The 14308-nt window shown below is 43.0% G+C and overlaps 1 protein-coding gene across 1 annotated transcript in view; it reads right to left on the reverse strand.

Annotated features, from left to right (window-relative positions):
- BMP6 (bone morphogenetic protein 6) overlaps positions 1-14308 on the reverse strand; it is an 89380-nt gene that overhangs the window by 12657 nt on the left and 62415 nt on the right. The window contains exons 2-4 of the mRNA XM_057369116.1: positions 13860-14052; positions 1629-1777; positions 254-451 (exon numbers count right to left, since the gene is read on the reverse strand). Coding sequence (XP_057225099.1) covers positions 254-451; positions 1629-1777; positions 13860-14052 — 540 coding nt within the window. The remainder of the gene's footprint in view (positions 1-253; positions 452-1628; positions 1778-13859; positions 14053-14308) is intronic.

The raw sequence follows: 14308 nt of genomic DNA on the forward strand, positions 1-14308 counted from the left end.
AAAATACCTCAGCACCTTGAATTCAATGGATGCAATTTCACATGGAGGTCTGGGGTCCATGCTGGATTCAAGAGACTCCTGCAAGTTTCATTATATGAGACCTTCTCTTCCACAACCTTGCAGATATAACCTGAAGGCTACAGGAAGAGCATCCCGCCTCACAACCCCCTTCTTGCTTCTGCACTCCAAAGCAACCAGAGCCATTGCAAGAAGTCATCCCAGTTTGTGTTGCATGACCACGTTCCATGATTACCTGTGACACTAGACACCCTGGAAACGTCCTGAGTCTGGGTGGAGCGGTTTCGGCTCTGCTGCCTGCGCCTGCTGGTCGCCGACCGAGTGGTGCGCAGGTGAACCTCGCTCACCTTGAAGAAGGCCACCATGAAGGGCTGCTTGTCGTAAGGGCCATCTCGCCCTACCAGGCCTGCTTCTCGAGGGGTCACACTGAAACCTGCAAGCCAAACAGAAAAGGGAGTGTTAAAGAAATGATGCAGTTGGATCACTCCTTTCAGCAACCCGCCCTCTCCATAAGCAGTGTCTCCTCTCTTCTTGCTCATACTCTTCTTTAAACACCAAAACTCCTTTCCTGCCACCACTGCCTATGGATATTTTTATRACAGCACTCCATCCATGCTGGACAAGGGAGTTCACGGCAGCATCTGGTTCCTTGGCTCCCCTTTGGCACCTCTACTGCCATTTCAGAGTTATACAGATAAATATGTAAAACTTAAAACTCAGATTTGTCATGAAATTAGTTCTGCTGCCTATGGAACAGAAGAAGCAGACGTGAGATTGGGAGACCTTGAGGGACAGCAGAGGGTAAAGAGATGGTGTGTTTTTGTCAGGGACACAGYGATGGGTTCCCAGCCCAGCTGTGGAGGTAGAGACTGGCACTGACATTTCCCCAGCCCCTCATGTCTCACTTGACATCATCGGTGTGCACCAAATTCCAGCGTAAAGCAATAGAACGGAAAAAAGGCTGGAGGCTGGTTTCTGTAGAAGACAGATGTCACTGTCATCTTTTTAGTCACATTCTGCTCATCTAAATGCTCTCCATAGCTTATCTTCCAACACTCAATTTCATGCTCTTTTGCAGTCTTTTTCACCATTCAAAGTTTCTGTAGGCTGTGAAATGCTGTTGTTGCAGCTGCCCCACACAGTGACCACATAGTTTCTCCAGCAGCACTCCCACGTCAGCTTTGATGAGTCTTGAGTGCCACAAGCAGCCACAGCAGCCAGGAGGGCCACCATAAACCCACACAGGGACGTACATATCCACATGTCTGCCTCTTCTCTTCCTCTCATCCCCAAATCTCAYCCCACACAGCATCCCAGCTCTATGCCCCATTCCACCTCCAACCCCAAAACCTTCCACCCTACCCAAACCCACCTCCACCAGCTGGTCCTGGTACTGTCTAGGGACACTTGACCTCCCTTATGGGGAAAGGCAGGTCCATCATGGGGCAGCCAGGAACTGACAGCCCTCAGACATCTTGCTCCTGGAGTTGGCTACCGCTGCTTTAAGAAGGCAGGGTGTTCTCGCCACCACATCCCAACTGGGCTGTGTCAGCACCACTTCTAGACAGCATCCAAGAGACCCAAGGGGTGACACCTGCCCCAAAACCTACCGTCCCGCGTCACCACACTCAGCTGCAGTCCCATGTTGTGCTGGGGGTTCATCACCCACATGTTACTGGTGGCAGTGACATCAAACTCCAGCCATCCCTCCTCTGACGCCCACACTGCCCGCGTGTCCAGCAGAAACAGGTCAGAGGGCCTGCAGAGGAGAAGGGTAATGACATTGTGATGCTGGGKACTCTCTCTCCTGAATCAAAATCTGAAATAGCTATAAGTTATGCTAATGTCTAGGAAAAAAACAAAACAAAACAAAACAGTGCCCCAAATCTGCCTGTTTGTATCCTGAGTTTTGCCATGAGATGCCCATGCTTTCATGTGTGAAATCCAGGATTGCAAAGGTTTTCACCATTTTCACAAATGGAGGAAAGCAATCCTTTTCCTCAGGGCTCTCCGCCAGCAAGGGATTAGTAAGGCACCCTGCTTCCTGAAGAGTGCCATGTTAGCCCTGGCTTTACTTCATTCATACATTTATTGTATTCACAGCCAGTGGAACTAYCAGAATGCCCAAGCTTTCAATGGCTTTTGCCACAGGGGTTTCATGGTTTCAGCTCACCGTACACAAACACAGGCCTTCCTCAACTGATCAAAATAAAGAAACATAAAAATGACTGACCARTCATCAAACAGTGAAGGAAAATGAACCTCTGATGGCCTCTAAAGACACTTTTCTGAAGTTTATCAACAACAGTTARTCACCTTGTTCCAAGGCTGCACCATCTCAGTGGGCTTCAGCTTCAAATGGTTTTAGGTCTATGCCTTCTTTATAACATCAAATACTCACCCAAACTCCATTCAATGAAATCAGCTGTAGAAACACCCAGAGAAATACCATTTACACTTACTCACCGTATTATAGACACAACTTTCCTGTGCAAGAAAGCTGCAATTTCTACCCTGTACCTGTGGCCATCACCACAAAATGCATACCAGGTGTAAATCCCATCTTCATCTCTCCCCCACCCTGAATTTTCTTTCTAACAACGTAAATAAGGAAACAGGGTACCTGTCTCTCCTACCCATCAAAGGTTAAGYTCAGAAAACAACATTTTGATTGAGTTACATTTTATTTTTGGCTGACTACTATGTCATAYTGCCCAGCAGCTTGGTTTGCATGAGATCACACATGGAAAAATAAGCACTTAAGTGTACCAGGGCTCCTAGTGCAGCTATTTTTACAGCATGGAGGCTTTCCTCCACCTCACTGGTAGCTGCACACTCTGTGGTTGACTCAGCAGCCTTTCCCACAGGAGTCTTTGCCACTGTTCTTCCAGCGGGAAGAGAGCTCAGGATCAACTCTGACCTTCACCTCCAACAGCAGCAAGCAGCTAAGGCTGGCCAGCTGCTAYATGTTTTGGAAACCTTAAGGTTGAAAGACTTGGGCTTTCCCAGGCAGGGTACATAAACTGAAGTGTCGCTTAAAAGCAACTGCCAACAGCAGCTGCATCTGTGACCACTCTCTCCCTCTCCAGTTTTAAGAGAGAAATGAACTTCTACATCATTCCCACCTCTGAATATGACTTCAACATTGGGCCTTTCCATTGCTTGAAGCCAGCCATATCTGAAAAKGGGTTTTCCTAGCACCTGTTCTGACCTTCCCCGTCACACTAATTGCTTTCTGATTTCTGTACTCTGCAACTCCTCTGCACAAGGGACTCTGTAAGAGCAAACCCTCCTGAACTCTCAAACACACACATCGGAGTAGTCAGGTCTAAAAAAACATGAAGAGGAGGCTGAAAGTTTACATCCCCGTTGCCTTGACCTTTGGGAAGGTGCTTGGACATCAGAGCTGCAATGCCAAAATGGTCCAGATGGCATCATGTAGTCCATTTCCCCAAACTCCAGGCAGGATTACCTACATCCACTGAGGTCGCTCCTGAGAGATGTTTGCCTAACCTGATCTTGTGTATCTCCAGCCTTAGGAGCTCTCTCATCTTTCCAGGAAATTGAATGGGTTTCATGTGACCTTTTTGTCCCCTATATTATTTAACTTAAACGTCACAATAATATCCCCTTCTCATTACAATATCTTTGATCTCTCCTTACAAGCCCTGTTTTACAGCCTTTGACTTCTCACTGCTTTTTATTGACCCAGCTCAGATCAAGACCTCACTGAAGCTGAGTACAGTGGAAGGATAATCTTGATGCATCTCACAGAATGTGCCTCTACTCATACGCCTCAGAATATGATTTTGGCTCCTTCACAAAACTCACACTGTTAACTCATGTTCACCTTGTGATCTGCTATAATCCTTAGATCCATGCTGCTGAACCGCAAAGGACACAGTCATTCCCTACAGTGTATCTACWTCAATGATTTTTCTTGTCCAAATGCAATTGTCCTTTCCACCAAATCAAATTTCCTTTCACTCCATCTGAGACTGAACCTCCACAATTCTTGCATTACTTTGAATACAGAGTTGCTTTCCAACAGATGTCCCCCTTTTTAGTGTCCTCCACAAATATAAGAAGAAAACTGCCTGACCAAAGAACAATTCTACCAAACAAGATTGACTCACTTTATCCCAATCTGTCACTCTCCCTTTGAAAATATTTTGATTCCCTTGTAAAATGAAGAAAAACAGACAATAGGGRTTTTCAATCCAGTTAATTCTCTGCAAAAAGTCTCATACAGGACTGGTTGTTCTGTTCAACTGATTTTTGCATTGTTTGACTGTATGAAACCAACACTGAAGGTTCACCCCACAAGTATTTTAGGCCACAGTGCATGTGTAGATAACAAGTAAGAATGCTTTCTGTTAAAGCCTGTTTTCAATCAATATTGTCACCCAAGCCCCTCAAGGCTGCACAGAATTGCATGTAGTTCCTTACTAGCTTCCATTTTTGCATGAAAGCTTTAAAAAATATTTAGTCACCTATTTCCAAAGGCACAATTAGGGAGGAAGGAAAAAAAAAGAAAAAGAAAGAATTCATTCACATAATAAAGATTCCCAGCTATATAATTGAGCGTCTTTACCCACTCCTTTATTTTTTTTCAGAATAGAAATTTTGTATGTCCTTCCCCCTTTCAGAAAGTCACCTCAAGTTTGGCYAAGCAATAAGTACTTGAAAACGGCTACCCACAAAAGCTCAACAGAGATTGAGAGCTTAGGAACAAAATCCCCTGGACTTGTTGTCTGCAGGGAACATATTTTCCCCTCCTTTACCCCTTGGTAAACCAGACACCATGAATCACCTGAGCAGAATCTRCTCTTTCCTATGGACACGTGGCTAAGAGAGAGCCGAGCCCTGCTACTCCTGCAAAAAAACCCTTATGATCTTGGAATGGAAACTGGGAAGTCTCCCAGGCTAGCTTCTGGTGAAAGGGAAAAGGGAAAGAAGTTCAAAGGGAAAGAATATCTATCTCAATAGATGGGGAAGGGTGGAGGGTTTTTGCAGTCGAGGGGGACAAAGAGACATTCAAGGACTAGATGGAGAGACCTTGGATAAAAAGKCTGCAGAGAAAAAGAGATTACCAAGTTTTTCATCTGCACAGCAAGAAGGAGGCCTTATAGCCATGTCCAAAGCAGAAACAGTTTAGGAAGCAAAATCTAAGAGKGGACAAGAAGGTGAAGAATGGATYGTATCCTGAGCAGGTCACACAAAACAAAGTATCGGATTTCTAGTCATTAAGTGATGACACTGATCCTGGGCAGTGAGGCAAGCAGCGCCTCTCCAAGAGGAAGCAGCAACTGTGTATATGCTCACATTCACAGAAGGGTGTCTGAAATCTGCAGCATTTGAGAGCAACAGAGGCGAGATGGAACCTGAGGGAAACAGKAAGTAAGGAACAGGAAAAACTAGAAAAAGAAAGGCTGGAAGAAATTTTTGAGCAAGCAGCATTGAAGAGAGGCAGGAGTATCTGCTCTCAGCATAGGCTGAAGAAAGCAGAGTCAGCCCAAAGGCTTCATGCCCAAGCAACCCCAGTTGTCAAGGATATCACAGGACCTCTGGCACCTYCACAAGACTTTAAAATTCAGTGTACAGAAGATAAATTTCATCACCAAAACAGGCAGCTTCTTAACTTACTCTCTGTGTAAACCTGCCTCTGGGTTCTCACACAGCTGCTGCCACCTGATTGTCACTAAGATGCCCAACAGCCTCATCTTTATTTTCACTGTGCTTGACCACCTGGATGAGTTCTGTTACTGATTTCCACAGAAAGGCTGCTGCAGGCATAATATATATTAATCTTATATTMTTAAAGGAAAGCAAGTGAATGGGAGAAATGGAGGTGATGAGCTGGAACAACTGTCCTGATACAAGAGAGGATATCAAATAGGAAGAGGCAAATTAGAGACTCCCAACTCGAAACAAGAGCTTCTTGTTGTGCATCAAGGCCCTGAAGTATGGCTAAAGTTTCAAGAAATAAATGGGAGTGTTTCCATGGCCTTCAGAAGGCTTTGGATAAGGACAGGGAAGCAAAGGTCAACAGAGCAATGACAAGTGGCTGCAATAAACAGAGAGGAGTACACGGTTTACTGGAGAAATACGGCCTCTGTAATTCAGAAAGTAGGATTTAGCTACAGTGTCCTCAGACAGCAGATTTGTCAGATATAAATATCACATATAGCTACTATTCTTAATTCCAGCATCCCAGCCCTGTACTCAGGGAATTTATAGGAGAAACAGCTTGCATTTAACTTCAGTGCTTTTCCTCCTCTAAGATAAATATTTTGTTAACTAAAACCTCTGTGTAAACCTTTCAGCAAAACGTCTCTGGGTGTTAATTCTCTTTAATTGAACATTAATTAAATTAAAATTCAGTCAAATTAGTAACCAGGTCAAGCGGTTTCTCTTAGTTACTATACTTAGTGAATGTTCACATTAAAATAATTTCTCTGTTCTGGATACCCATTACAACATGGAACTTTGCTACAGGAAAAACACCAAASCTATAAAAAGCTAAATTTAAAGAAGCATCTGTTGAACTAGGTTTTTTTTTACTTTCCCACCCTCCCTGGCCTTCTTTCCCCAAGCAGGCAGAAGTTTTACCAGGGAGACAGTGAGAACAAACAGAAATCTCACCTTCAAAATGACCAAGTTAAAGGTCTCTTATTTTAATTACATGTCTTGGAACATTTTTGGCCCAACTTCAAAGCTTGCAATTACCCAGGTGTTTAAAGGATTGTTACGCATCAACAGCCATTTACCAAAGCATTAATTACTATAAGTCTCTAAAACTTTCCTCGGCTCAACCTTTTTGTTTACTTTTCTTCAAAGACAAGTTGACATAATAGTCTAGACTGCCTAGCAGCAGTTTCTCAAAAGGGAATTTTGCACAGAAGTGTGTGGAATCTACATTTTAATTAACACACTTTCTAAATACTCTTCTGCATACCTCAGGATCAGAGTCTTTAGTTTGCACTGACATCAACTTTCTGTAAAAATTASCTTGCATACATTATTTGCTCTTATCCACTTTCAGTGGGCAAGTAACTCTCACCCACAACTGACTTGGCCTTACAGAGTTGGATGGAGMTCCACATAGATAGAAGTTTGAAATTGCAGCCTTTTCAAACCTGTAGATCCCCCATCTTGCCATAGATGTAAGCATGATTTTGAATTTAAAAGCATTTGTTTCTTAAAGAATGGACTTTATATGAAGCTCCCACAGCACAAGGTACTGCCACAAGATGCAATTCAAAACCTTAACAATTTAGTATGCCTAAATGACCAGTGCTCCAAAGGCTTCACAGCAGCACAGAAAATTTAATCTATGAGCGCTCCCCTGTACAGAGAGCCTCAGGCAGGGGAATGCCAGCACCTGGAGGGAGCTGCCATGCAAAGTAAAGGTAGTTTCTTGTTTCATGAGAAGTGAGGTTCAGTTCAACTGTCCCAAAGAAGCAATGCCATGTGCCAGAGGGCCAGGAGAGATGTACACAGCCTAAGAAAGCTTCTTAGAAACAAGGAAGGAAATATGAAGAAGTGCCAACCTACAAATGAAGTTGCTTCCAAGATGGAATAGAAGACCAGCAGCTGGGCACTGWTTTGCAGGGACTGACAGCCAGCAGAGGAAAAAAGCTCAGAATGGAGATGTTGGGACACTCTGGAGGGGGTCTGCATTTCAGCATAGGGAGGGAGAGCCATCCTGCTTGCATCCAGACATGAAAAGGCACAAGAAGGGATGGATAAGCTCAGTCTCACACCTCCAGTGCTCTGTGTGATAAAAGTTCCCYTGTGCTGAAAAGGCGGTCCTGTATCACTGTGAGCATCACCTCTGACAGCAAAGTCTCCAAGGGCAGAGGGTTAAGTCTTCCAGAGCAGCAGGGTGAAATTCAGGTTTCAGAACAAAGAGTGGGAAGAGCTAGAARAGCCTAGAGCTGGAAGACACCAAGACTATGGAAAGTTCAACCTATAGGTCCATGACAATCCCCAGTAAAGTCAACACAGATATTTGAGTGCAAAGGTGTCCCACCCCATCCCACTTAAGGTCTTGAGCTTTACAGAGCCAAGGAATTAATATTTTACCAACTGGAACAGTTAAAAAAAAATAAATAGAAAAAAAAATCACCCCAAGTCACAGGGATAAGAAATGTATTTATCTTTTTTCTTTTTTTTACTACAATTCTATACAAAAAAACAGCATTCTAGCTGTAGTGATGGCTACAGTATTACACTGCAGAGTTTAAATGCAGTTTGACGCATGAAGATGGGGGAGAGGACAAAGGGGTGGAATTTATCTTTGTTCCTTAAGTAAAGAAATAAGGCACTGATATGGCATTCTTTAGTTTACATAGAAAATGCCAGCTGGTTATGGAACCAGTAAGTTTCACCCAGAATAACTCTGACTTTCAAACTACTTTAAACCAACCCRCCTAAAACACAACAAATCACATACCCACAGTGGGAGCTGAGCTGAGATGCGGACAGACACTTCTCTATAGCATCATGGAAACAGCTCTATCATATACAAATATATGCACACTATATACAAATCTGACCCCAACTTGAAACAGATTGATGCTAGCTTTGTCATTTGTATTACACAACCCATTCCAAAACCCAGTTGAGGAGAGTTATTTATTTTCTAAGCTATAAACACTGCCGTTGAATCAATTTGCCCTTTAGATTAGAAGCTCGGATCGCATTTGTATAAATATCCTGTTGCAAAGAGGAAGACTTTATTACCACTGTAACTGGCAGCTAAAAACCAATGGGCCCCTTAACCCTTAAGGAATTCTGTGCAACAGAACAAGAACATGGTCCCCAGGCAGTTGCTCTGCAGGGCACACTAATGCCCACACGTGTCTTTCCACGTAGGAGGAATCTTCCTGATCATCATGTCCTCATATTTCATTCTGGGTGCAAACAAAACTGTTTAATAAACTGACCATTAAGGTACCGTATCTTCCTTTGATCACTAACACAGCCCACTGTGTTTTTCATAGATCAGTTGTTTGGACAGTGTGGGAGTGTTTTGAGGTCTACATTAGCAGGATATTTACACTTGAAAACATACTGCTGATCCAAACCAAGGACTAACATCTTTGATCAGCCATAAACTGCCTTCCCTAGTCCTGACCTGACACCTCTCTGGGTGAGGGCATGGAAATTTCAAGAAAGAAACTGTTTAAATGATCTGTTTTCAGGGACAAACTCATTTTTTCCCTTCCCTTGTAAAGGTCTTGTTTACATGGCATTCCACTCCCAAGAGGTATCAGAAATCACAGAAGGCTTTGCTGGTTCTCCCACAAAATCAGTGCTGCACTTTAGACTCAAGCTCAGGAGCCAGGCTTAGCTGTGCATCGGTACCACACAAGGGAGACTTGAGGCTGTGTAGCTCCTGCCTGCTGAAATTAAACAATCTGTCAGATACAGCCAAGATGGGACAAGCACCTGGAAGCTGACACCACTTGGCTTCCTAAACTGGTGCTTTGGCAAACGTCCCYGTTTTCTGCATATTCCAAAGCAAGGGGGAAAAAAAGAAGAAAAAGATCCCATCCTAGTGTTCAAACAGCCCAGTCTCTTAAAACTCTGGGGGGGTCAGGAGCTGAGGGCAGCAACATCCGACAGATGTATTGCCCATTCCCTCTGCCAGCGTCGGCCCCTACAGCCCACAGCATCTTTCAAAACCCAGAGTCATTTCCCTCAAAGCATACCAGATGTCACCTCAGCCCTGCCTGGTCCCCAGACAATCCAAAATGCAWGCTGCTGATGGCTGGCCACAAGCTTGACCCATCAATCCTGAGGATTTAATCGATCTCCTTGCAGCATCCCACTGACAAATTCAGCAGTTTGTGTTATGACAAAACGTGGCYGTTAACCGCGATTTGGTTCCAAACCAAAAGCCTCATTTCTAGGCACTATTTTTCTTACTTTACRAAAGGGTGGAAGGAATGGGGAGATGAAAATATTGCTGGCACAAGTGAGTCAGTATTAAAAATGTTTTCTTTCTCAAGAGAGAGAGTGTACATAGACCACGCTGTCCTCAATGTGAGTTTCACTGCCTGGAGCCCCCACAAGTAYATTTTTCATATTTCTGATGGGATAAGGTGAAATTTCTGCGCAGAGGTTTTATGCTGTTTCAATCAGCATTGATCTCTGATCATTCATGCTCTCTTTCTATCCATGTCTGTCCAGGAGACAGTCTCAAATGGGCCCATATGGTCCTTGATTTTAGCCTTGTCTACAGTGGCAAAAATCGGTTTGATAATTCAGTAACTGGTAGAAATTTTAGCCTCAGGCTCTGTTCCATTTTTAGCCATCAGGGAGCAGCCAGCAATGTTTTGCGAATCCGTGCAGCATCACACATCTGGGCTGGAGTCACACGCTCATGCTCTTACTGTCCAGATGAGCTTTTTTTTCCCTTTGCTCAAGTAATACTGAATTAAGCCACTTCATTACATTTAATTGGAGCCAAGGGATACTTCCAGGCTCTGAGCTTTGGTGAAGATTTGTATTTACTGAAGCTTTCTCGTATCTCCTGCCMTGCCAAAATTGTTTCTTTGAGAGAAGCAGGCAGGATTCTTTTTCTTTATGATTTTCCCCCAGAGGTTCATGCTGCCTTTCCCTTGTAAAATCCTGGTTTAAATCTATATATTTAAATCTATACATGCCAGCTGCCCTTTAAGAGTTATTTTGTTATTRAAAGTGTTTTAGTAGCTCCAATAATTGCCTCAGACACCTGTTAACCTCATGTAAGCCCAGATTAACATGGTGTCTTTGAACTTTCTCTGAAGATTGCAAACGTTAACTGAACAGACACCTTCTGCAGCCTCTAGAGATGAATTTTCCTGACCAGAAGGAATACTTGTCAACAGAAAAAGATGAAAAAAGGTGTGACATCAGCTCTTCTCTCTCACCTGCTAGATCACCAGTTACACTTCAAGATCTGTACAGACTCCTCCTCATGCAATAAAATGTCATAAAATGTCAGGAAATATCAGRCTGTTATTCAAAGCCATTAGTCTAAAGGAAGTGTGACACAACTTTTTTTAGCAGTTTTGGGGTTTTTAAGTCAAAGACAGCTGTTATTTTCTGGCTCATAAGATGTCTTCTAAAATTTAATAGAAGCCTTACAAATATTTAGCAACTTCCTTCAAAAACCACTTCTTTCTTTTCCTTAAAATTTAAACTTCCAGTGTTCTGAAATAGAAAAGAGAACATYGTATTCCAAATTAATCTCATGAGACAAAAGGGGAGAAAAAAGCATTTTGGACTTTTTTCCCCCCAGTAAAAGCAAGTAAGTGAATTGATGATCAAAACCCATGGCCACTCAAACAACATAGGTTCTTAAGGCACACCAGAATAATCTGAGGCATTTTCCCCCTCCATGCAGAGATATTAGTGAACAGTTATATACAACTTTTTATTATTTAGTTTTCAAGAATGTTTACAGGTTAAAGTCATCCTGGTCACCAGTGWGGGTGAACTTCTGGACCTGTGGCAGCTGTAGCCAATGCAGTCAGAACTCAGCTGAATATAACACTGAGCAGTAATACACAGCTTCTACTAYCTTACCTTAAATGTCTTTTAACATCTGCATATTTTTAATATAAAGGGGACAATTAATGCATATATGCACTTTTATAAACAGAAATATATATTCAGAAAATACAAATATATATCTATATAAAGAAAATACAAGCCTATTCATGTATTTATAGAGAAGYACATGTTTTCAAATGTGATTTTGTACTTTACACACACATGTGAGAACATGGAAGAGTTCTTTAAGCTGAAAGGAAAAGAAGAATGGAAAAGGGCACRTCCATTTTACAGCTGCAAGAACTTTGAGCCACATCTTGCCCATCTCTGTGAGGATGATGTGAGAAGTCCCACAGACTCATCTGAAGCACAAGATGCTTTAGCCAAATGTCTCCTTCCTTCCCACTAGTAAAAGTAAATAAATAWAGTGGAAAAAGAAACAAAAAGGGAGCCTTGAGGGACTGGCTGAGTCAGAGGTTAGTAATGAACGACAGACACTCATCTGTGGGTCAGTGGTTCACGCCTAGCCCCTGTCAGGAGGGACTGCAAATTGCTGKCAGTCTGGACCTGGAGGAAGCCACTTCACCATTCCCTGTCCCAGCAGCAGGATACCCTCAGCATGGCCGCCAGCAGTGGCAGAAGGAACGTGGCCGAAGGGAATTGAAAGATACAAAATACTTGCCAGATCTTGGACAGAGACCACCCTGGTGATTCCCCCCAAGCTGCTGGCTCTGCTCTGCCCGTGGGGAGGTCTCTARCACCCAGGGAAGCCGGGCACACACAGATGCCAAAGGACACATGGCACAGCCTCACAGAGCAATCCCATTTTRGCGCGTTTCCAGTATGGTGTGGGAAACAGAGATACAAGGTTCCGGCATCATTGTTGCACACAGCCCCTTTGAGAACGGAGTTTATAAATTTGTTAGGAGCAGGGTATTCTAGGGGCCATGTCCTGAACTTTATCCTGTACTTTATTCTCTTTACAGGAATGCCATACTTGCTCRCGCAGTTTACTCTGTAAGATGTTATGTACATGTAGAAATTGACAGTTCTCCTACTCTGCCCTGAGTTGGTGACTGTCACAGAGCAGCTCATCACTTKCTTCCACAGATACTTGGCAGAGATTTTCCTCCAGCTCCAGAGGTGGGATCTCTATGGAATCGAAAGCAGAACAACACTTGCCATTTTTCTTTCAATGTGGTTTCAAATGAACAATATAGCTAATATCTATGAAATCTGCTTGACTGATTGGACTTTGCTCAGCTCTTCAAGTGGGCATTGATGTAATATCCTAACCAGCAAGCCCATCATCCCAGGAGGCACTCCAGCAATCTGCAAGTTGAAGAACAAAGGGAACATTGACCCTCYAAAACCCACATCTTCTTCCCCAACACCTATTTACCCAACTATTTCTCTCCATTTCCCCAGAGGCCACACTCCCCACAGAACAACAACAAGCTATTTGATGTTGCCCTAAGAACTCCTAATCATCAAAGGCCAATCCCTCCAAACAGTACCAGTAGAAAGGCTGGAGAAAGAAGGAGCAGAAAGGAAAACAGCCATGAAGTCTTCACATTGAAAACTGTTCTTTTTAAACACTGCTGGTTTTGATTTTTTTTAAATGCCTGCAGCAGAGGAGCAGTTACAGTCCTGACAAGTTTCTGTAGAAGTAATGAAACACTTTTGTACCACAGCATTACTCTGACATTTAATTGACCATGTATTTCCATCTTTTAGCCTTACATGATTCCTCCATCTGAAACATTACTCTTCTTAAATTAATCACTCCATTTACACTTGTTTGGATTTTTGTGTCACAGTTTCTACCCTGCCTCCCTCACTTTTCTTCTCTCATTGCCATTGAGAGACCACAAATTATTTTGTACCTGTGGTCAGCATACTAAATTTTCTTCTTCTTTATTTACTTTAGTATRAGTCCAGCTGAGAGCAGATCAAGTCGGAACTAATTACCAGTATTTTTCAAACAGACTATGCTTTTTATGCGGGTAGTATTAAGCTCAAATGTGAATTTCAGTACACAAGGGCAGTGGTTTAAAATCCTACTGCTTCTCAGCAGATTCTTTCTCTACTTAAAGATAAAGCTCGCAGCTAAGTCACACCCTCATTTGCACYCTACCATTCCCATTTCCCATAAGGAAAGGACCATGCAAAAACATAACCCTGATAGCTTGAACAAACCAGGTATTTATTTTCAGTCCTCTGAACATTAATGCACAAGCTCAGCCTTCTCCAGGAGAGCAGCTGGGGGCACAGAGCGAGCCCCTCTTGCATACCTGTTCTGATGTTCCTGCAGMACTTGGTAGATGCTGATAAGGAAAGTCTGGTTTTTAAAACTTCCCACAACGCAGTCCTTGTAGATCCGAAACTCAGCGGCTGTGACGGCCTCRCCCTCAGGAATCTGAGACAAATTAAATTTGAATTCCTTGTGGTGCCGCTGGTGAGGCGTGAACTCCTTGTCATACTCAACTGCAGACGGGAAAAGGAAAGAAAAGGAAAAAAAAGAAACCATGACTAAAATTTAACAACRAAAGGTTTCTATATGCTGCCACCTGTTGCTTAAAAAAAACCAACAATGTTAATTTTTGCTCCAAAGATGGTCCTAGCAAGTGCCAGGAAAACTTATGCAACTAAAGCTTTTCAAATACAATATTAAGTGAAGATGAATGTTTCTCTTCTTTAGCCAATTCCTTTGGGATTTCCTATTTTTTAAAGAAAAGCCAGC

Source organism: Malurus melanocephalus, unplaced genomic scaffold, assembly GCF_030028575.1.
Source record: "Malurus melanocephalus ecotype Western Australia unplaced genomic scaffold, MMel_1.1 scaffold_103, whole genome shotgun sequence".
Classification (NCBI taxonomy): Eukaryota; Metazoa; Chordata; class Aves; order Passeriformes; family Maluridae; genus Malurus; species Malurus melanocephalus.